Raw genomic sequence first — 24043 nt, 5'->3', positions numbered from 1 at the left:
GTGTTGTGGGAGAGATGGAAAGGGGCTGGTGTAAAGCACTAGGAGAATAGATTACTGCATTTCAGTTTGTGGATCGGATTTCCAAAGGCTATAATTTACTAATGCAGCTTTTCCTATTATTAATTTCTTGTAAAGTTATATTTTCTGCAGCATTAATTGACTTTTGGCCTCTAAGGAGCTGAACAAAACAAGCTGACATATGTTAACAACACACTGATAAATGCATCTTTAAAAGAAAAGAAAATCTAAACTCTTACTCTTTATCATCATATTCTCTCAAGAAGACTTATATATATATAAGAAATATTGTTCTTGTGCTCTTTATTCTGTAGTGTTGAGCTGCAGTTAATTCAATTACTACATGTCATTTTTTTTTCAATACAAATGCACACACACACACACACACACACACACACACACACACACACACACACACACACACACACACACACACACACACACACACACACACGTCACATACATACATGTCCACCCAGTGAACAGTTGGCTGAACCCCATTGGTCCAGAGCAGATAGAGCCCTCCAGTTCTTCCCTATGGCTGTCACCGTGGCGACAGTGATATTGATGGCCATTATGATAATAGTGATAACAACAAGCATACTAAAAATAATTATAATTAGCTTGTCTCTCTGTCTGTCTCTTTCTCTCTCGTTCCCTCCGCTGCTTCCTGCTGTAATTATCTACAGCTGAGCGCATTGTCTCTCTGCTCCCTCTTTTCATCTTTTTCTGCCCTTCCCTTGCTCCCCTTGCTTTTAACTCCCTTCCTCCCTTCTTCCTCTCCCCCTTATATCCTCCTCCCTGTAGCCCCAGTCCGTAAGCCTTTCATTATGTTCCTTTAATTCTCTTTTTTTCCCTCAAAACTTATGCACTTATTTTTGTAAGGTTATTTCATACATCAACAACTTTAGCACTAATTTGTTATACTTTTTTCTTTACCCCTTATGTATCTGCCTTCTTCATCTGTTTAACCCTACATAAGGCCAAATGCTGACAATTTGCAGGCCCTTGAACCAGCAAATTTTTTTGTTCACATCCTTTTACATCCTTGTATCTCTTCTCGTAAAGGTATGACTGTGAAGGAAGGAACTATGTTTTGTTGCCTTTCAGTTATTTAGCCTAAAGGTTTATTCGTGCAAAACCCTGTTTTCAGTTTTCTAATCTTCCTTTCTCCTTTGCCTCCCTTCCTCCGTCCTCCTCCCCACCTTCTCTCTCCTCACCAGCTGCAGAGAAATTCCCTGGTGGACTTGGCCCAATCTCTCTTTCATTGCTCTCTGTCTTTCACTCGGCTCTCTTCCTCTCTTCCTGCCCCTCCTTCTCTCACAAGTTGACTTCTGTTCATCTTCAACAGTGTGCGTTATTCAAAGCCTGAAAGACTAATGGTCAGCGGTAGCCAATAGAAGAGACACCTGGACTGGCGGGGACAGAAGGAGGCTTGTACAGAGAAAGAGAGATGGTGGTTGTAGAGATGGTCCTATACATCAGGCTGGACGCATGTCATGAGCTTTTTATCTATTGCTAGCCTGTTTGCTCGCTTCAGGTTTGATATGGAAATTTAGGGTTCAGAGAGATTGTATTTATTTATCAGCTAGCGTGTGCAGTCCTAATGTAGAGAAGACAGTGGCAGCGTTTGCGTTTGTAATAAAATTATAAACATTTTTCACAACCTCTTAAACCGCACTGACCATGCAATTGTTATTACAAACTCATTTTCAAAATCTTGGGAAAATGTGTATAAAATATTGTTAGAATAGTGCAGCCAGTTAAAACGTAGTCTTGGCTTTGAATGGTTGTTTTCCGACCTTAAAGCTACTAAAAGAGGAAATGAAAAACCCTTAAAGAATTCCAATATGTTATTTCCATGGCCAAGGAAAGTTCAATCAATATTTGTGAAGATGAGATACTCTCCCTCAAAGCCAGAAACCAGAGAAGTTTTCTTTTTTATACCCAAATGAGCTTTATTCTATTGTCATGTTCTCATGAACCATAGAAATAGAATGAGTAGAAAAGACATTTTCATTCAAATCAATGTAGCAGGATGGTCAGGGCAGCAGGCATTAATATGTGCATGGCAAACTTTTTGTATAAACTGACTTGCGGCAAATCGCGGACTCACTGAGGTGATGTGCACACATTATGCACAATGTTATTAACGACCAAACAAGCAGTGGAGTAGTCACATTACGAAACATAGAGAGCCAACCGCCAAATTTGTCAAATTTAACAACACAATGCTTCATACCCACACTCTTGTCACAGCGTAGGAAAGCACATTGCTATCGCCAGATGAGTGAAAACTTCGGCTCATTTTGTGTAACCAGTGTAACATGAAAGCATGACGGAAGCTTGCTAGCTAGCTTGCTAATTCCTTTAACAGCTAGCTGGTGAACAGCGGCATACTGGTTCTAATGGTCCCTCACCTTACTCCCCTCCGCTCCAGAGACTGTCTTCGCAGCTGTATCCTCTCTCCTCCCGGAGAGCTGCCCCACACTTTGTGGCCCCACTGGCTTGTGATGTCACCATCACAACTAATAACAACAGCATTCTTTTTGTACTAAGACCACAGTAAAAAAAAAACAATCAAGTAATCAATGTCATAATTATTTTTATGCTCAGAGAATTCCCCTGGGTGCTTTCAGTGTCATCTATAACATCTTTCCTAATGCATTGTCTACGGAGCAGTTCCACACTTTAAACTTGATGACATCACAAATTTGAGTTTTAGCACTTTTAGATTTGGGAGAGAGTTGTTCATATTTACTAATATTTTCTTAGACCATAGGAATAACATGTATGAATTTTGACAATTGGCGTAGTTCCTATTCAAACCTAGAATATTGGGGTTTTATCATTTCACTCCGTGTAAACATCATGAAGCTTCAATGAAGAGCTGGAACAAAGTGATAAAAAATATACGTGTTATATTGTCACAGTGTGGAGTAAGATCATTTGGAAGGGGTTAAAATGAAATTGGATATTATGGGATTAAAGAATTTTAAATTTTATTTTTGTTTAGCTCAGTCATGAAACAGTGTGATGATGTTTCACCCTTCAATGAACAGACCTTCTTATTGAAATACAACATATTAACTCTTCTCTCTCCCTCTTCTTTTCTTTCTCAGTGCCCAGCCAGCCTCCCCAGAATGTGCGAGCCATTTCTGTAACATCAGACGAGGCAGTGATCACATGGGCTGAACCTCCCAGGATGACACTGCATGGCGTATTGAAAGGATACCGTGTCGTGTTCTGGGCTGTCTTTCCGGATGGAGGTGTGTTGAGTGTGTCTGTCATCTTACTTTAGACACCATGACAGCTCAGCCCTTGGTCTGAACATCTCTCTGTCCTTTTGTGTCTCAGAATGGGGTGAAATGCAAAACATCACAACCACCAAGGAGCAGGTGGAGCTCAAAGGCCTCGAGAAGTTCACCAACTACAGCAACCAGGTTCTGGCCTACACCCAGGCTGGAGATGGGGTCCGTAGCAACGTCCTGTATATACAAACCCGTGAAGACTGTAAGTCCACATTTTAGTAGATCTTTTCACATGGATAAACCAAACAATTAACAGACCTATATGCCATTTGCTTTTACCACATCTTTGGGGCAGGTCTAAGGTTTTTTGTTCCTAACTTTAGGCTGCAGTGTGGGAGGCAGAGAGCCAGGGGGGTAGAGGAGGTCTTTGTAAGGCTGAGGTTGCTGATTAAAACCTCTTTGTGCTCTGATGTGCCATTACCAGTGCTAATGAGAATTAAGAAGCCAGAAAGTGTGTGTTAGTGTGTGTGGTTAAGGAGCCTAAGGGTGTGGGTCTGTGCATGTGAATATGCGGAAGTTTCAGGGGGTGTTAAGTGTGTGTTTGCATGTGCAAATTGTACAGTATAGTGTGCGCGTGTGTGTGCATGTGTGTGTACATGCGCTATTGTTTGTGTGCTATAAGTCTAGCTTAGCACCCAGCACAAGGAGAGGGATTAATTCTTTGTGGCTTAGAGAGAATTAATTTTGTGCTTACACTGGCGGGCTGTGGATTACATCCGTATCCGCCCCTCCTCTCCCTCCCTGGGGCCAGGCAGAGGAGGAGGCAGGAGACAGAAAGAGGGGGTGGGGGGGCAGAGATTCTAAGAAGTGTCATTTCAGAAAGGCCTTTATTCTCTCTTCCTCACTATATCTCCATTTTACATTTTATGAGCTTGCCTCGCTACAATAGCTCTTCAAATATGTGTGTTGTGTAAGTCTTTGAGTGTTTGTGAGTGTGTGTGCTTATTGGGGGCAAGCTGAGTGTCTCTTTTGCCCTGATGCGGGTTGACACTGTGTCCAGGGGCAACCTCTTCACATACGTTCACTGCTCTCTGTCTCTCCCTTCCCTTTGCCCTCAGTTTGTCTGCAGCATATGGAAAAGTGTTTGCAGTGGAATTGTGCAAACACACAATTCTCAGCCTTCCTTTCTCTGCATCTGTCTCTTAGACACAAAAATAGTAGGCAGTAAGCATAGGCGCGAAGATGACTGAAATTCATTATTAAGTTCTTTTTCATGCTTTTTCCAAGGGGCGCCCACACCCTGGGGGCCACAGCATTTGGTTCCTTTGAATATGTGCATATGTGTTTATTTGTGGATTTAATGTTTATCACAGTATGTTTACTTTAAAATAGTGCATGTTGTGTGATTCTCTCAGAATGTTCTAAAAAGAACAAATAAAACTAAATAATCCATGAATCCCTCATAGATCACTGGCTTCAGTACACCTTGCTAAGACTTAAGCATACTCAAGTTTTATCATGTCATTATCCTGATATTCAGAGTAAAAAGTTAAAGTTAAAGTTGCTGGTCAAATAAGCAATAATGCACAATGAGATGTCCATGTGGCAACATGATACATGAGCGAAGAAGTTTGACAGTGTCCACGTCCAACCCCAGTTGGGTACAGGTGCAGGACAAAATCAGCAAACAAAAGGAAACTTAAGAAGTGTGCATTGATTCCTCTGCCAATAATTTTTTTGGTCTATAAAATGTAAAGAAATTGTGAAAAATGTCCTTTACAATTTCCCAAACCCCAATCCAACCTGTTAAATTGCTCGTTTTGTCAAACCAACAGTCCAAAACCCAAAGATAGTCAGTTTACTGTCATAGAATACATGTAAATAATAAAATTTTAGTGAGTTTTTGGCATTTTACTTAAAAAAATTAAGATCGATAATTTGAAAAAGGTGAAGATTAATTTGCTGTTGATCAACTAATAATTCCAGCCCTAGTCCACATGCACACCAAATATTGCAAGCTAAATTTCATGATAAATCATAAATGATGATCAAAATGTGTCTTATGGCAGCTTGCAATATTCCAAATAATACGTAAGGCACAGTTAAAAAATGACAAAACTACAAGATATCCCCCAACAAAGTATTATTTTTTTCCAACAAAACACCTCAGGGGTATAACTGTCATAAATATATGTCATGGAAACAAGAGGAAGGCTGTTTTCATTAAATTATAATGAGTACCTGCATGTGACACGGAATTGAGTTATTTTTTTTGTTATTTGTTTGTTCAGCTAAACATTTGTCTTGAAAGGTGAAAAAACAAATGGTGGACTGCTGCATATGGAGGATTGTATTGGTACTTAATGTGTTAGCTAGCTGCATAGCCAGTGGGTTGTTTTCACTAGCAAAAGCTTTCTGCAGTATCTCAAATATGTCTAGTGGGTGTTTTATAATTCAACAAATGGGCAAATCTAGCCGAAAAATCAGTGTGCTGTATACCTTTAAAGCTATTAATTCAGTTTGCTGTACAAGCAGAGAAATATAACTGGTTCACATTTTATCTCTGCCTTCCATTTCTTTCTTTGCTCCACTTTATGATTCAGACCCCGGACCCCCAGCTGGCATCAAAGCTGTGCCCTCCTCCGCCAGCAGTGTTGTGGTGTCCTGGTTACCTCCTCACAAGCCAAATGGAATCATCCGCAAGTACACCATATATTGCTCCAGCCCCGGGTCAGGCCAACCGGTGAGTTACAAGAGGGGTGCAGAGAGTTTCAGGATTGAGAAGTGAATGAAAAAGGGGACCATCTAAACATGGCTGGTAATGAAGGGGAACTGATCCTTTATTTATGCAGAATACAGCTTCTGTTATAAATTTGATATAAGATAAAAGAAATTTAATTATAACGTTCTGCGTTTGTGTGTTTGTGGATGTGTGTGTGTGTCTCAGGTTGTGTGTGGTCTAGTGCTGCAGTCTCAGCAAGATGTGTGTGTGTGAAACGAGCTCTCCTCATACCGCAGTGTGTGTGTGTGTGTGTGTGTGTGTGTGTGTGTGTGTGTGTGTGTGTGCAAGCTCACCCTCATTTGCATATCTGCGTCTCATCACGTTGCCAGGACAACCTCATCTGTTCATCAACGAGGGCAGAAAACAAGCCGACAGCAAACACACACTCTCACTTTCGTACAGACACACACACACACACACACACTCATAAATGTATCACGCCATGCGTATAAAGGTCCATATATTTATAAGCAGCTCATGTTTTTATGACTGTGTGAATTCAAAAGCAAGACATATATCCTGCTTGCACGCGCACGCACACACACACACACACACACACACACACACACACACACACACACACACACACACACACGTCATACATGTACCTATCTAAAATATACATGCATTTTCTACTTAGTCTGCCTCATTCACTGTCCATCTATCTATCTATCTATCTATCAATCTATCTATCTATCTATCTATCTCTTTCTCTTTCTCTTTCTGAAGCCCCCATGCAGAGTTCGGGATGATTACTATGTAAATGAGTGCGACTGGAGAGAAGGAAGGAGGGATGGGGGGGTCAGACACACCGCACGGGGAGTACTTTTGTTCCTCTTTTCATTATCTCGTTCTATCGTTCCCCGGATCACCGCTATCTCCACGCCGGAGGAATATTTTAATATCCGTTACAGCAACACACACTTTGCCACTCCTCTCCCCTTCCTCCCAACATCTACCCACCCATTCATCCATCCATCCATTCCTCTGTCCATACCACTGCCTGCAGTGGAGCTTATAGAGACAAATGTAAAGAGAGGAGAAGAAGAAGAAGACATTGATATACAGTACGTGAGAGAGTCAGGGGGAGAAATGCAGAGAGGATGTAAAACAGAGGGGGGTACTGGTGGATAGATGGGAGGAAAAGCAAGGAGTGGGCCCACAGATGACAGGGAAATGTGGAGAGGGGCAGGGAAATGCAGAGAGGGATGAAGAGTGATGGCAGGAGGCAAAGGGAAGGATGGCGCAGCGGGGTAAAGGTTAGGCAGAGAGGAAAGTACAGAAAGGACGGAGACAAGAGGAATGGATAATGAACAGGAAACACAGGGAAGTAATAAAAAAAACAGTGGATTCCTCCATGACGGCCTGCTCATAAATGTGAAAAACAATATGAATACTGGAATCTATTTGCCCAGAATAAACCGTTCTACAGACAACAACCCAGCAGGCTAGGACAGAGCTCAGCAACACTGCAGCGTCTTCGCACGTTTTCCAGGTCTTCTGTGTTTACTGACTCCATTTGACACTCGTATTGTAGTCTTCATTTCACCTGTGCATGAGCGGCTGTCAGTCAGTGTCAAACTGTAGTAAAACATGTGATTTAGTGTTACGTGCTACCTTGCAGCATGTGTGTACAATTTGTGGCTGTGTTTTATTTTTTTGTATTCTTATTTGTAGCTGAGACCAGCAGCACAGTAACAGACAGAGCTGCTGTGTGTGTGTGTGTGTGTGTGTGTGTGTGTGTGTGTGTGTGTGTGTGTGTGTGTGTGTGTGTGTGTGTGTGTGTGTGTGTTGTACCTGGGTGTTGGGAATCCTGAGGAGTAGATGAAGAGTAGGAGTTGAAGGAATAAGGGATTGGAATAGTGACTGGCAGGCAGTGTGTGTGTTGAAGGGACAGTGATGTGTATATGTCTAGACAGCAGACACATGGCTGGGTTAAACACACTGCAATTACACATCCACCTCCAGGTCATCCATGCCACTGTATGTGTGTCAGTATATTTGTGTATTTGTCATCTCCTCTCCTCTCCTCTCCTCTCCTCTCCTCTCTCCGTCATTATTGATGCCTGCAGTAGATAAGCCTCATTAGTGTATGACTGTTTGTGATATCTCTGACTGACTCATTTGTCCCCCTTTGTCTTCCTCTGTCTCATATCTGTTTGCCCTCCCTGAGGAGAACAGAGGAGTGGGCTTCACTCCCCCTAATCCAACCCTCTCGCCTCTCTTTCCTCCAGCCTCATATCCTCGCTCCCTCCCTCCCTCCAGCTCCATCCTTCCACACAGTTTTTTTGTTGCCTTATCATAATATAACATGCCCCAGACCGTCTGTACCTTCATCCTCCTCTCTTTCCCTGTAGTTCTGACTCGAGGAGAGGATACAGGGCTTTTTCACATTAGAATGATGTTCACTCTGTCCTTCACATTACGTCTGCCTGTGACAAAATGATCTTGTTTTTGGCCTCCCCCAGATTTTACTGTGTGCTCCTCAGCACTTATGATACAATGCAGATTTTGTGATATGATGTAGATTTGATCAGAATTCAAAAAGTATATTCTTTCATTTATTGTTTTATTCTTATGGAAATGTAGAAAATATGTTAAAAATTCCCCTTTATTTGAATGTTTATTTTAATAGTTTTTTGGGAGCCTTTATAACTTATGTTCTCTTTTGTTTCACAAACTTTCACCTGGTTCCACAGAAAATATTTCTTGATACACTTGCTTGTTTCTACAAACCTTTACAAGCGGAACAGTATCAAAAACTAGTGAAAGTATTTTAGCCTACCAGCAGATTTGTTGATTATGATTATTATGATTATTATTATTTAAAATAACATTTTCCTATTAAAGTCTTTACAGTATATAATATTGCATGTTAAGATGTCTGGATTGTGCTCAGCTCTGTAGTATGAAACATTTTGCGCCTGCAGTTCCTCCGAGATTAAACCTTTCCTTTCCGCTCTCCCCAGCTGCCCAGTGAGTATGAAGCCAATCCAGAGCAGCTGTTCTACAGAATAACTCACCTTAACCACCGGCAGCAGTACCTGATCTGGGCTGCAGCCGTCACAACTGCAGGCCGGGGTAACTTCAGCGACAAAGTCACTGTGGAGCCAGCGGCCAAGGGTGAGTCCCTGAATATGACAGGCAGATTCATAAAAAGAGCAAACTGATCTCATGAAATGGCGTATGTGTGACACGCCAATTCGTATGCCATTATTGGCGCGTTATCAAGACGAATACTCGCTTTTTAGCGTGTTTATCAATGCCGTTTGGCCTCCATTGACTTACATTACCTTGCAATTGCGTGTGAATTTACACCTTAGCGAGTAGTATGAAAGGTGCGAAAATCCGCTTGTAGGGAGGTTGGTCGGTGTGGTGGATGGGTAAAACACAGGACTTTCACCCAGGAGAGCGGGGATTGTGTCCCGCATGTCACGTTTCCTAAATTCAACCGTCGCTTTCTTCTTTATTAAAGCCAACCCCGTTCTTCTTTTCCTAAACCCAACCCGCGTGTCACGTTTCCTAAACTCAACCGTTGCTTTCTTCTCACGATAACACGCCAAGTGACGATAACACGCCAAGTGACGATAACACGCCAAGTGACGATAACACGCCAAGTGTTGTGTATGTTTACGTCCGCTGTATACAGCATAGACATACACTCGGATAACTCAAAATGCTGACAGATAACACGCCACTTGACTTAAGAAAGTGGGTGTGTATGTTTACGTGAAGTCATGATGTCCTGTTGAAAAGAGACATACAGTGGAGACGTTTGATCCACTTGCAGGTCAAAAGACGTCTGGGAGTCTTGGATAAAAGTGCGCAAAGTTTTGGTTTAAAAGCCATCAAGGTTACATTTAACAATTGTTTCAACGTTATTTAAAGGGGAAGTGTGCACATATTGAACACATCACAGTCTGTTTATATGAAACCATTTGTGTCTCCAGAGGATGGTGATGTAACTCGAGTCAATGTCAGTTGGAAGGTTTTCACAATGAGGAGGAATGTGTGGAATAAAAAGACAATATATCTTTACAACAGTTTAGATCGAGTCGACAATGTTATTGTACTAAGAGCACTCTTCTAATTGACTGTATTTAATGTGTATTTCCATCTTTCACATTTAAATATTGTCATTGAAATGCAGTTGAAAGTTTATGTATTTAATAAACTTTAACTTTTGAAAATTTTGCCAGATTTTAACCAGGAAAGCTGAAAGCCTTTTTACCTGCAAATCACCATATCAGTGGTTGTTGGGTGGATGACACCACAGTGTCCTTGTTTTTTCCTGATGTTTCTGGTGCTTGTTCCGTTCCCCTCTCTCTCTCTCTCTCTCTCTCTCTCTCTCTCTCTCTCTCTCTGCCATCTCTCTCTCTCTTAGGAACTGTTACAACACTGATACTATTTACTATACTATATACTATATACTACTAGTACTATATACTACTAGTACTATATACTACGAGTAGTATTCCTCCTCAAGCCTCTCATTGACAATGCCATGAATTAAAAAAACATTTTAAAGAATGTTTTGCTCTACATCTTTCATGGTTCTGTGAATCTTTTGGATAATATCCCTCTTACTCATTCCCTCTGCATATTTTTCGTCCTCTCCTCCTTTTTATGTGTTTATGAGCGTGTGCTATTGATTTCAGAGTTCAGAGGGCACCAGATAAACTGGCCTATATTAGGGAAATGATAAGAGGGGGAGCAAAAGGGAGAACAGCAGCTGGAGGTAAAAAAAAAAAAAAAAAAAGGGGGAGAGAAAATGTCACGACAGGAGAGCAGCTAACTAAAACACAACACACTAGAGAGGCAGAGTTTAAGAAAATGAAGAGGGCAAGTAAATCAATAAGCTTTGGATTAAAAGACAGGATGAATAAGGGAGTAAGAATGAATAGAGTGCACTACCCACCATGTTATCCTTTCCTGTATCTATTCGTTCCTTTGACTGCTGGGTGCAAAGGTTTGAGAGTGTGTGTGTGTGTGTGTGTGTGTGTGCGCGTGTGCGTGTGTGCGCGCACGCTCGTAAGGGTGGATGCGGCAGCTGATCGGCAGCTGTAAAAGGCAGTGTCCTCCAGGCTTGCCCACTCAATACTTCATTCAACCTTAACATAAGTGCACTAGAGCACTTGCATTAAGACTCCAAGCTTGATAAAGAAAGAGAGACAGAGAGAACGGGTGGGGGGAGTGACAGAGAATAAGAGGGTCATGTGCCTGTGTGGATGGATATTTTTTTCATAACCTAAGTCTTATATTCTTATTCATATGCTATTCTCTGCTGGACAATGTCACATTTAACACAGATTTCTTTTCCACAAAGTGTGAATCACGGTAAATACCATGCACACTCTTGTTTATTGAAAGAATCCCAAATGGAAAACAAATCAATTGCATATCAACCATTACATTTCTGTATTGATTCAACACATTCTGAAACATCGACCGCATTTGTTTATCCGGTTTGAAAATTGTTTATTTGACAATGGCAAGATTAACCGATTGGTACATATTAATTAAGCTTTTCCCTTCTTGTGTAAGTGTTAATGACAATAGCTCTAATGGTGTCTCCATACTCCTTTCATTTTTACATGCCTCTCTTCATCCTCCACCAGCCCCAGCTAAGATCCTGTCATTTGGGGGCACAGTGACCACTCCCTGGATGAAGGAGGTACGATTGCCCTGTAGCTCAGTAGGAGAACCAACACCTACTATAAAATGGACCAAAGATAGGTGAGAATCCTCCCCAGAAATGTTATGTAAAGATGGGTTTATGGTGCTGCTGTGATACCTCTAAGAGTGAATTAGTGTTTAAGCATCTCAGTTGGTTAAGTCAGTTATCCTTTGCAGATGCTTATGTGCTGATATGCTGGAATAATGTCATAAATTAGTAAATATTTAGAAAAAAATGCTATGCATCTCTCTAACCCAAACAGATCCTGTTGATCTCATGCTTCTGGACAATTTTGCAGCCTCCTGTTAAAAAATGCTAAAAAAAGGTCTTTTTATCACAATCTAGTAAGAATCTTTGATGACGTCCTCCCATGATTCTCTCTATCTCTCTCTGCTAGTGAGGACACAGCCATCCCAGTGTCTCTAGATGGACAGCGTCTCATTCTGGCCAATGGGACACTGGTGCTGCGCTCTGTCAAAGCTGAAGATTCTGGTTACTACACCTGCACGGCCACCAACACACTGGGCTTTGACACTATCATTGTCAACCTTTTAGTTCAAGGTAGGACAATGGCAATAATGGCAATAATACCTATACCTTTCAGGCTATTTCATTTAGTCCACTCAACTATGGTCACACCACACTTATAGGCCTGCTGTTCTTGCTGAAAATTATACAATTAAACAATTATACATTTTTACCTCCTCAAAAGAATTTCTAAGTATTATTGAGCTGTTAACTCTTTGTGTGTCTCTTCCTCAGTCCCTCCAGACCAGCCTCGTCTAACCGTCTCCACCACCTCCACCTCCTCTATCACTCTGGCCTGGATACCAGGAGACAATGGAGGCAGCTCTATCAGAGGTACATGGCCCTGCACAGCAAAGCTCTCTTTCCACACTGATCTCATGAAATTGCGTATGTATGACACGCCAATTCGTATGCCATTATTGGTGTGTTATAAAGCCGCATACTCTTTTTATCATACTTTTTAGCATGTTTATCAATGCTGTTTGGCCTCCATTGACTTCCATTACCTTGCGATTGCGTGTGAATTTACGCTGTAGGAAGTAGTAAGAAAGGGCGAAAATCCACGAAGGGAGGTTGGTTGGGGTGGCGGATGGGTAAAACAGGACTTTCACCCAGGAGAGCGGGGATCGTGTCCCGCGTGTTCTTCTCCTAAACCCAACCCTGTTCTTCTTTTCCTAAACTCAACCGTCACTTTCTTCTTTTCCTAAACTCAACCGTCGCTTTCTTGTTTTACTTAAGCCAACCCTGTTTTTGTTTTCCTAAACCCAACCAGTTCTTCTTTTCCTAAACTCAACCATAGCTTTCTTTTCGCGATAACACGGCAAGAAGGCGATAACACACTACATGGCGTGTATGTTTATGTCCGCTGCTGTCAAAATGTGTACAGATAACACGCCACTTGGCTTAAGAAAGTCGGCGTGTATGTTTACGCAAAGTCATGATACCACGTTGCTCTTTCTGTATACTCACATCTCTTTTTTTCTTGTCTGTTGTCAATGTGTCTAAAGGTATACAGAGTGTCGCTTGAGGTCATCAAGTTGTGTTTATTCACAAAATGTGAATGAATGAAAAAGATTTCCCTTCGACCTCTGATCTTAGTTCACCCTCTGTCTTTTCTTTCTCTTTTATCTGGCACATTGTTAGTGTGCATGCTGATCTATTAGTTTATTGATTGGCCTCCTGGTTTTATGTTTCCCTGTTAACTATATGTCTGTTTGATTATCTGATTGTTGGTGATTTCTGTGTGAAGATGGGCATGGTGTGTGTGCCTGAATGGGCAAACATGCTAATGTGATTATAATCCCTTTTCTTTGTCCATGCTGTTTGTCAGCATGAGGGTGCTCCAGTGTCATCTGTCTGGCTCTTTGTTGCTCTTCATACCTATATGAAACTATAAAGCAGTTTAAGATATAACTGCACCCAGAAAGACTTGGTGTCCCACATGTCATTACTAAAGAAGGCTGTAAAAACTAGGAAGAAAATGTCATGGGATCAGATTCAAAAACAACTTTTTGAACCATTGGGTCAAGTATATTTTAAAACCGCCAAAAGCTGTTTTTGCCTTCTTTATGTGAATTAGCATACTGCCAGGATGCCCAGAGAAAGCATGCATTACAAGAACGCAAGTAGGGAGTAATGTAATGTGTATGGTGTGCAGCTTTTTTTTTTTTTCAAATAATGATGGTCCACCAAGCAGTATTTGCACACATCATCCAGTGTCTCATACATCATTGAAGCCCATCTATACACCTTGTATGTATACCAGAATGCCTACCTGTTTGTGAAGCCAGTGTCAGCAGTCCCCATCAAGCATCTATTTTACTTCACTACTGCAGTGGCTTCTGCTGATTATTCCTTTAAAGATAAAACATGTTAGCATTTCATAATCTCAGATGGTACAGCTTTTTGCAACTTGTGTAAAAATAAAATAAAAATAAATAAATGACCAAATCCTGTAGGCTAGTATCCTACAGTGAGAACTGATTTAATGTTCTAATGTGTTTGTTATTGTGCTGTTCTTTACTGCTCTCTCTGCTATCGTCTGTTTTGTTCTGCTGTGTTCTCTTCTGTTCTGTGACAGACAGGGTGACTATAAAACTTCTAAACAAACACTGCAAGATCTGCACATGTTAACCTCTTTAATGTTGTGGACTCCATCGCACCATCTGTTAGAGAGAGAGAGAGGGAGGAAAAAAAGATGGTACAAAGAAACTGAGAGGGAGACATTCATATATACATAATGATATACAGAAAGAAGGAAAGATGGACAGAGATGGAGGATTAGATGTAAAGTCTCTCAAAGAAGCAGGGAGTTGGCTCTCCAAGGCAGCTGATTATAAAAACAGTCACCACATTGCATACCCTCATTTGCATAGATGCTCAGTCAGCGCCATCCCAGTCTAGGGGTTTGTAGGTAACTAATGGCGGCTTAGACAAAGCAGCTAGAACGTCCTCCAATCGGGGCCTATCTGGGCAAGTGAAGAATAGTCTGACACTGCCATCTAGTGGACAGTAAAGGTACTAATGTCAAAAGCTCAGTAGGGTTGGTGCAAAATTAGTTCTTCATCTTAACCGTATAAAAAATAGAGAGCTATGTAATAATAAAAGAAAATACGTATTGTGTGTGTGCTTCTTTTGTGTGTATGCAGGTTTTGTGCTGCAGTATTCTGTAGACAACACGGAGGAATGGAAAGATGTTTTCATCAGTTCGAGTGAACGATCCTTCAAATTGGACAACCTGCGCTGTGGCACCTGGTATAAAGTGAAGCTGGCTGCAAAGAACAGTGTTGGAGCTGGACGCATCAGTGAGATCATTGAGGCAAAGACCCATGGGCGAGGTGAGAAGCCTGGGATAGAGGGTGAAGGAAAGTAGTGTGGGTAGATAAAGGTGAAAAGTATATATAAAATAATATATATATAAAATTTTCACAATGGAGAAGCGGATATGGCCTGTTTATATATATATATATATATATATATATATCAAACTTCAGGCCTTTGGGTTTCATCACAATAGCTTATAAAGGATTTTTTACCGTCAATGTATTGCTCTGGGACTTTGAATGGTTTCCATTTTGTATTTTTGTAAAGTATTTAAGTATAGTCATTCACATTTACTGTACCTTGTCCCAAATCTCAGCATTTGAATGACAAAAACTGATTATAAAAACATCCTAAAACAGTAATAAGAGAAATACATCATGATTTTGCTTCTTTTACAGAACCCCAGTTCAACAAGGATCAGCCGGTCTTCACCCACATTAACTCCAGCCATGCCCGCCTCAACCTGCAGGGTTGGGCCAGTGGAGGCTGTCCAATCAGCGCTGTCACACTAGAATTTAGACCGAAAGGTGAGTCACTGCTTTTTTAATTTTTAATAATATTTGAAGATATCATGCAACAAATGAAATAGTAAACGTTTGCACGTGAAACAAATACATGTATTGTTAGTATTGAGGTAACTTTCCATTTTTTGATGGAAACCAATAAGAAAAGACAAGAGCTCAAACTCAACATTAGTATGTGTACTTTACGTAGGTACATGGGCATGGCAGACTGTACGTACCAATGCCACCACAGATGTGTTCCTGGCAGAGCTGCGTGAGGCCACCTGGTATGAGTTAAAGATGAAAGCCTGTAACAGCGCTGGCTGTGGCAACCAGAGCTCCCAATTTGCAACACTGGACTATGATGGCAGTGAGTAGAAGACTCTCTTTGTTTGGCATTTCATTTGGATCAATGGTATTGTATGGTAAATAATGTCTGTTCTTTCTGTGTGCAGGCACAATTCCACCAATCAAATCGCCCTTGGAAAAGAACGATGATGTCAAGAAGTTGTTTTCGATTGGCTGTCCTGTGATCTTGGTCACTCTGGGTGTTGCGCTGCTCTTCATCATTCGCAAGAAACGCAAAGAAAAGAGGCTGAAGAGACTAAGGGGTGAGAGAAGTGGTAGGGAGGAATTGTCAAAAAGAACAAAGCAGTCTTACGAATACGAAAAACTTTATTGTCCACAGATGTGAACATTTTTCTTCGTTTTCACCAAGAATACAAGAGAGACAGGACATTACAAACAATACATAGCCAAGACAGCAAGACGGACAAATACATTTAATAAAAAGTGACTTTACAAAGGTTACATTTACAAAAGTAAATAAATAAATAAATAGATAAATATAGCCTACTAAAAATGCTTGCTGTGCATAAAACCTGCAACCCACAAAGTCTGCCTCGCCCTACATTCCATTCTTAGTACAGTTCCCAGTGTTATTTAGTACCTTCACAGCATTGGGGATGAAGGATTTCTTAAAGATGTTTCTATTTGCTGTTCTTCAGAGATATTCCTGAAGCAGACTTCAGAGAGAATAATCAATGTAGTCTCAAGATTTGCATTTATTTTAAAAGATTGATTTGTTTGCAGGAATAAATCATTTGTGATGTTCTCTGCTCTCTCTCTAGATGCCAAAAGCCTGGCAGAGATGCTGATCAGGTTAGACTGCTATTTCTATTCAAAATCAGTCTGAAATATTATTTAGTGTAACTCAAAATGTATACCACAAATTCACATTTTGCATTTCTTTCAAAGCCATCAATGTTTGTGTGTGTGCTCGTTTTGTATCTCTGGATTAGTAAAAACAACCGAAGCTTTGACACCCCAGTGAAGGGACCTCCTCAGGGTCCACGGTTGCACATCGACATCCCCAGAGTTCAGCTGCTGATTGAGGACAAAGAAGGCATCAAGCAAATCGGTGAGAGGAAGGGAGCGACAGAGAGCGTTGTTGTGTGTTCACGTGTCTGTGCATAAGCGTTGGATCAAATGATCTTTATTTCAAATGTATAAGAAAAATTTGAAGGCATTGGACCTTTGGTTTAGTTTTTTTAAACTACAGTAGCTGCTTTCCTGAAATATTAATTCTGTCTCGTATAGGTGAGGACAAAGCCACTATCCCTGTGACAGACACGGAGTTCAACCAAACTGGAAACCCTCAGAGCTTCTGCACAGGTGTGTCTGTCCATCACCCTGCCCTCATCCAGAACACAGGTCCTTTGATTGACATGTCAGACATCAGACCAGGAACCAGTAAGTGCTCTTGATCCTTGCTGTCCATTTTATCAGTAAAAGCTGAAAGTAAATTAAGCAGTATTGTAGCATTTAGCGTTTTTGTGTGTGTGCAAATGCTAGTTAGTTTTCCTGGCTTTAAACAGTCCCTGTACATATGCACATCCTTCTTATTTCTTCACCCATTTCCCACCAGACCCAGTGTCAAGGAAGAGTGTTAAGTCAGCCCACAGCATCAGGAACCGCTACTCCAGTCAGTGGACTCTGACCAAGTGCCAGGCCTCCACGCCAGCTCGCACTCTCACCTCAGACTGGCGCACAGTTGGCTCCCAGCATGGCATCACTGTCACAGAGAGTGACAGTTATAGCGCCAGCCTCTCACAGGACACAGGTTGGCACATGGGTGAAATGACACTTACAGCCATTAACATGCACATATGAGTAGGGCTTATTTTTGTAATGTGGAGGTGATTGTGGGTTTGCATTGGGGTACACCTCAAAAAGCATTTGTAAAACTGGAGATAGTGTGCTTAACTTTATTTCCTTTTCTTTCTCTTTTATAGATAAGGGTCGCAACAGCATGGTGTCAACAGAGAGCGCCTCCTCAACCTACGAGGAGTTGGCAAGAGCATATGAGCATGCCAAGCTAGAGGAACACCTGCAGCATGCAAAATTTGAGATTACTGAGTGCTTTATCTCTGACAGCTCATCTGACCAGATGACCACAGGTACCAATGACAATGCCGACAGCATGACGTCCATGAGCACACCCTCAGAGCCCGGTATCTGCCGTTTCACTGCCTCGCCACCCAAACCCCAGGATTATGATCGTGGCAAGAATGTAGCTGTGCCCATTCCACACCGCGCCAAGAGTGAGTGGTTGCTACAAAGCATACTTTTTATTTTTTTTAAAGAATTACTTTAGCATTAAAATGGCTTTAAATGTACACTGAGAGGTGCAAAAACAATTAATTAAAATAGGAAAACAAGACTAGATAAGAAAAGAAATAACAAAACAAGTAAAACAATTTAAGATACAAGTATACATTATACAATATATTAGAGCCCGACCGATAAAGGATTTTTAACGCCGATACCGATACAAATATTTGATGATTTAAAAATCCCATATATTGGCCGATATATTTTTTTTTTTTTTTAAATCCAGAAATGCGTAACAAAACATTTACTTTACTTAACATTAGTTATTTGTAGTTATTTATGAGTCCTCACTAAAATAATATGACAATGTAGAAACCAATAAGGAAACTCCAAGGCACTCTCTGTTAGAAAAATACAAAGCCAACAGGGACGTTGTAGATCGCCCTCTGGTGGACAAACTATGCAACGCCAACACTCAGAATATGGTTGAAGGGTGTTTCGTCCGTTTTTATTTCATTTTTTTAATATTCAATTAACAGAATCATTTGTCATTATAAATAGTTATATATAATAATATTTTTTATCGGCCATTATAAATGCCGATACCGATAGTTTGGAAAATGCCTAATTTCGGCCGATAATATCGGCCAGCCGATATATCGGTCGGGCTCTACAATATATACAACTAAGAGGGTAAATAAGGTTCTGCCTGATGGATCATGTGTACATAGCGTATAAAGATACCTGTAATTTTGCCGGATGAGTCCATTGCAATCAGCAGTTTAGATAAACACACAGTTTGATAGCATGCAGCAATGATTATTATCCATAGGTGTTTTTTGCACATTAAATGTAACTTTTCCCCTCCAGGTGACTATTGCAACCTACCCCTCTACATGAAGTCAGATCCTTTCTTTCGAAAGCAGTCAGAGCATCATGACCCATGTCCAGTGGTTCCACCACGTGAGGCCTCTATTCGTGGCCTGGCCCAGCGGGCATACCACACCCAGGGCCGTCATGTGACTATGGACTCTGCAAAGCAGCAGGCCCTAACCATGGGCCACTCTGGCCTGTCCAGTCTCACTTCCTCTGGAGGAGCAACAGGAGGCTGTGGCGGAAGTAGTGGAGGGGTGTCTGCTAGCTCTAGCAGCTCCACCCTTCCCCAGAGGACTCTCACCATGCCAGGCTCCTCTGCTTCAGTGGCCCAGAGTGCAGCGGCAGCAGCTGCTGCTACTGCTGCTGCCGCTGCTGCATCATCATCCTCCGGTGCCACAGGAGGGACTCCTGGAGGTGCCTCCTCATCCTCCTCCAAGATGGGAGGATCCAGAGACTCTCTCCTGGAGAGCAGCTCCTCGGGATTAGGCAGACTACAGAAGCAGAGGGATGGGGGGGCAGGGGCCTACTCCAAGTCATACACACTGGTGTAGCCTGCCATCACCGCAGCCTGTCACTGTAACTCTTAATACAATGCTGGTCAAGCCAGCGCTTGCCTGGAGCCTCTATGGAAAGGTGGGATGAGGAACATACACATGCACAGCTGACCCATCAGTGCCTGCGCTGTGCCAGGCTGCAGGGGGCTGGTTGGGTTCCCATTGACACTACTATATGAAGGGGTCAGAGTTGGGTCTACACAGCACAGGGGTTTGCCTTTCTTTCTGCCTGATTGCTTTCTATTATTATTGTGTCATCTTTCTCTATCCCTAATTTCATCACCCTGCGAATCACTTGCCAAAACAAATGATTTATCTGTTCACCTCATATTTTCATTTTCTGGTAAGGACACAGTACTTATGCACAAAATGCTTTCCAAGTGCACTGTCTTGTTTTCTGGATCAAGACAGTCATAGAATGAACCAGGTTGCTGGTGGAGTTTTTGAGGTTTTTAAATATATTACTTTTCTGGTCTCTGATGGAAGAAGAGCTCATATCACAGCATTGTGCCATGGCAGGATGCTTTTACTGTATGCATAAACCACCAACCTTGGTGTAACACTGGCTCTGAGAGGTTACTCCATCATGGATTCACACATAGAGGCAGTGGAAGGACTGTCGTCTCAATACCAGTTTTGAGACGTGGAGAATTTTCTTATACATGCAATGGATGACACAGCATAGTGGTCTTAAGTGATGCTTTTTTAAACAGACTCATAGCAGAGGAGATGAAAAAAATGTCAAGTGAATGATGCATCAAAACCTTTTTTTTCCATCATTTTTCTGTTTATTTTCTGATGATGGAAATATAATCTCATGTGCACTAAGAAAAAGTTAGAATGGATCCAAGTAACAGAAACCTTCACAAGCCTGCGTGTGTGTGCGTGTGGGTGTATATGTGTAAATATATATATGTATACATGTGGCAGGCACACACCAACAGTGGACCTTTTTGAAATCAATCTGTATGCTGACCTCTTCGGCAGACATCTGTGTCAAAACTGACCCCCCCTCACTATTCATTTTGTACCTGTGAAAGGGGATTCGGGGAAAGTAACGTTGATGATGCTGACGACGTAACACTATGATCCTAATTTGGTCCAGCATTTTGAACTTTGTTTTCTTAAGTTTGTTTAGAAATGATACTGAAGAGGAAGTGGGTTCAAAAGAGCAATTGCAGATGAAAGAGGTTCCCTTACTTTCTTTTCCTCAGAACAAAGAAGGAAGAGACTTTCTTATGACTTATCATTGCGACACAATACCATTATTCTTTGTTTAACTCATTTTACCTGTATCCACTTTTTCCCTTTCTATCCTTCCCCACCTTCACTCCTATCCACCCAGTCCCCCATCATATCCATACAGTGTCACTGTGACCTACTGCTAGCATGCTGGCTAGTTAAAAAGATAGACAGACTGAGAGGTCTAATATGCACAGACTGGAAGAAATGCTACTTGATGTTCAATGACAACTTGAATGGAGAGAAAGTAGCAAAAACACAGCAAATTTATTGAGATGTATACAAGAAAAATCATATTTGTATGAAGTGATCTTGAATTTATGAACGGACAATGAATTTGAGATTATAGACAGAGACATCAAGTGTTGTGAGAATTTGCAGTTGTGTTACGGAAACGAGGAGATGGGGGTTACATAGCAGAGAGAAATAAGTGGTCTTCTAAACTAAAATATGTGTTTTCAAGTCCCTCCACCTCACTGAAATTTAATTTAGCTTTATGCATGGTACTGTATCTGCTAACTTTACGTTTAGTTGTTATTTCCATTTCTTCTCCCAAAGCTTAATCCCATAACAAAGATCGTTCCAAAAAAAGAGTTGCTCCAAATGTTTTGCAATGGTAAAACGTAACATCAGGGCTCTCGCAATAGAAAAAAGAAAAAGATATGATATATGTTTGTTTTCAAAAGTATGTACATATATATTTCTATTCAAATATATAGCAAATATATGAATATTGAAAAAAGCAGAGAAATATAAAAGCCGTTCTAATTGAAAATATATATAAAAAAATCACAAGACAATCACTCAGAGTGAAAAACTGCAAGAAAGAAGGAAGAAAAAAGAAGAGGGAAGTTTAAACGGGTAGCACAACCATGGACGGGAGATCTTGGAAAGAAAGGAAGTGGTGTGAAAGAAAGTTAAATGGTGAAACTGAGGTTTGAGGAATGATACAATGACCCCCTTGTGATTTTGTAAATCTTCCAGTTGCGGTGCCTGTGCAGCAGGTAGCAGCTGAGAGGAAAAGCACAGTAAAGTCAAATTATAGTGTGAGATTGTGTAGCTGGTTAACTGTGGTCTATGGCTCAGTGCAGAAAATGTGGTGTTGAAAAATAAAACAGTAAAACAAGGACAGCCTATACAGTACGTGAGCCTATTGTAATATGTTGTATTGTACCTTCCAAAGGTGTGTTCACATACTTAATGCCATTACCTGATTATAATTAATGAAGACAAACAGACAGACAAATTTTTCTGTTTCTTGTCTGTGTCATAGCGAGTCAAACTCCAGGACTGCAGGCCAATAAACATACCCCACAATAACCATTATAACTGCTCATATATGTATTAATGCTCCCTTTCATTTTAAATGACAGGAGAGAAATTAATTTAGCTTTCCATTGTTAATGATTATGATGACTTTCCTTTTGGCCTTCATGTTTCAATGTTGTGCAAATACTTGTTTTTTAGTAAAACGAGTTTGGAAATGGGGCAGGCCTGTTTTAGCAACCAAAAACCGAGGCTTCCTTACTCCAGTTGTATGGATATTGGATGGAGTGATAAAACAAACTTCTGTCCACCCTGCTTTCCCCAAATCTCCAGTGAAGTTGCCTCTTCTGTAAAACACAGATTTACTGTCAGTTTGCTCAAAGTATATGTAATGTGTACCTTTAAGGAAAACTCCACCCTCTGATACTTTTACGCAGTTACTGACAAAAAACAAACAATAGTTTTACATTTCGAGAAATATGCTTATTTGCTTTCTTGCTAAGAGTTAGATAAAAATATTATATACAGTACAAAAACCAAAGTGTAAAAATGAGAAGATGTGGTTTTACAGAGGTTATGTGCCGGACTATTTCTCGGCCGGGAGAAGTCTTGTCCTCATTGTGAGGTTTGCAGGCAGCAAGTGGAGACTAGATGTTTGTTTTTTTGACAGCCTATGCCTTCTTTTTACTTTATTTTTTGTACGGATTAAACAAACCAGATATGTGTTAATTAGAGCATTTTTAATGAGTGATTTAGGGTGGATTTTTAAAATACAACAACATACTTTTCAAACTGACTCTGAGTCTGTGTTCATGAGGCCAACTTCACGTTACATGCTACATCCCCAACCTTTTCCACATCTGCTCAACCAACCAGATCTTCCCCACTCACTGTAACCCTTGCCCACCTATACAACATTATTTCTACTCCATAATAGAAGACTTGTGTACATAGGAAAGTGTTTTGTATAAATGAGTACTATTTTCGACATCTTCACTAGAAACCAGGGCACAATGTAAACTTTGAACTGAAGTTATTGTAATGAAACAGAAGAGGACTTAATTAAAAACTATAGAATTATACAGACACTGCTTTACCTTGATTTATGATCCAGTTGAAACATGTCAGAGTGGACCATGCATAGTTAACAATATTTATTTCTTCTTTTACAGGACATTTGGTTGCATTGTCTCATTTTTTATTGTTTTTTAATCTTTATGTTGTTTTATTTTTTACTTTGTCACAGGTTGCTTTGATTTAGAGTTTATCTTTTTTATTCCACTTTTTGGGGGCAGGACAGCAGCATTGCATGATCCGAAAATTTTGCTGGTTAAAAAAGAAAAATGGAAATGGTCAATTGAACAATTTAAAAAGGGGGTTCATTAAAACATTTGAAAAATGCAGAGGTTGTTCCTTAAACTTTTATGGGAAAACATTGCTTCAATTTGCAATTGCTTGTGTTTAACTCTACATTTTCTTTTCTATGAAAACAAACAAAAACAGAAAAAGAGTACTCAACACCTTGTGCAATAAAGCTATCTTTTTATGAACTGTGATGGTATTATTGATTCTTTCTCAACCATATAGTAGTCCAGATAAAGGGCGTTTGGCTCATTTGTCCATTTGGCACTCAACTTTTTTTTAAGATCCCCAGTCCTTTTATAGACTATTTCTTCAGACAGAAAGTAGTTCACTGAAAAGTGTTTACAGCAATGTCTGTGAATTTCAGAGTAATGGGGACAATGATCCTGGGCCCAGTTGTTCAAAAAGTTTAATCTGGATCAAAATAATCCAGATCTGGAAATCCCATGTTTTGCTATCCAGGATCAGGTAATCCATGTTACTATTGTGCCAGTTTTTCAAAGAAAATTATATTGGATCACCTTTATCCATCCATCCATTCATGGATG

At 40.7% G+C, this 24043-nt stretch overlaps 1 protein-coding gene across 1 annotated transcript in view; it reads left to right on the top strand.

The window, feature by feature from the left end:
• Positions 1 to 23674, top strand: part of dscaml1 (Down syndrome cell adhesion molecule like 1) — a 104389-nt gene extending 80715 nt beyond the window's left edge. The window contains exons 18-34 of the mRNA XM_028573259.1: positions 3141 to 3287; positions 3376 to 3531; positions 5873 to 6012; positions 9021 to 9174; positions 11670 to 11787; positions 12126 to 12289; positions 12491 to 12589; positions 14905 to 15093; positions 15478 to 15606; positions 15794 to 15952; positions 16038 to 16193; positions 16713 to 16743; positions 16884 to 17002; positions 17182 to 17334; positions 17510 to 17704; positions 17877 to 18185; positions 19066 to 23674. Coding sequence (XP_028429060.1) covers positions 3141 to 3287; positions 3376 to 3531; positions 5873 to 6012; positions 9021 to 9174; positions 11670 to 11787; positions 12126 to 12289; positions 12491 to 12589; positions 14905 to 15093; positions 15478 to 15606; positions 15794 to 15952; positions 16038 to 16193; positions 16713 to 16743; positions 16884 to 17002; positions 17182 to 17334; positions 17510 to 17704; positions 17877 to 18185; positions 19066 to 19622 — 2975 coding nt within the window. The 3' untranslated portion in view covers positions 19623 to 23674. The remainder of the gene's footprint in view (positions 1 to 3140; positions 3288 to 3375; positions 3532 to 5872; positions 6013 to 9020; positions 9175 to 11669; positions 11788 to 12125; positions 12290 to 12490; positions 12590 to 14904; positions 15094 to 15477; positions 15607 to 15793; positions 15953 to 16037; positions 16194 to 16712; positions 16744 to 16883; positions 17003 to 17181; positions 17335 to 17509; positions 17705 to 17876; positions 18186 to 19065) is intronic.
• Positions 23675 to 24043: the final 369 nt, after the last annotated feature.

Source organism: Perca flavescens, chromosome 3, assembly GCF_004354835.1.
Source record: "Perca flavescens isolate YP-PL-M2 chromosome 3, PFLA_1.0, whole genome shotgun sequence".
NCBI lineage: Eukaryota > Metazoa > Chordata > Actinopteri > Perciformes > Percidae > Perca > Perca flavescens.
This window is presented reverse-complemented; position numbering and strand designations above follow the sequence as displayed.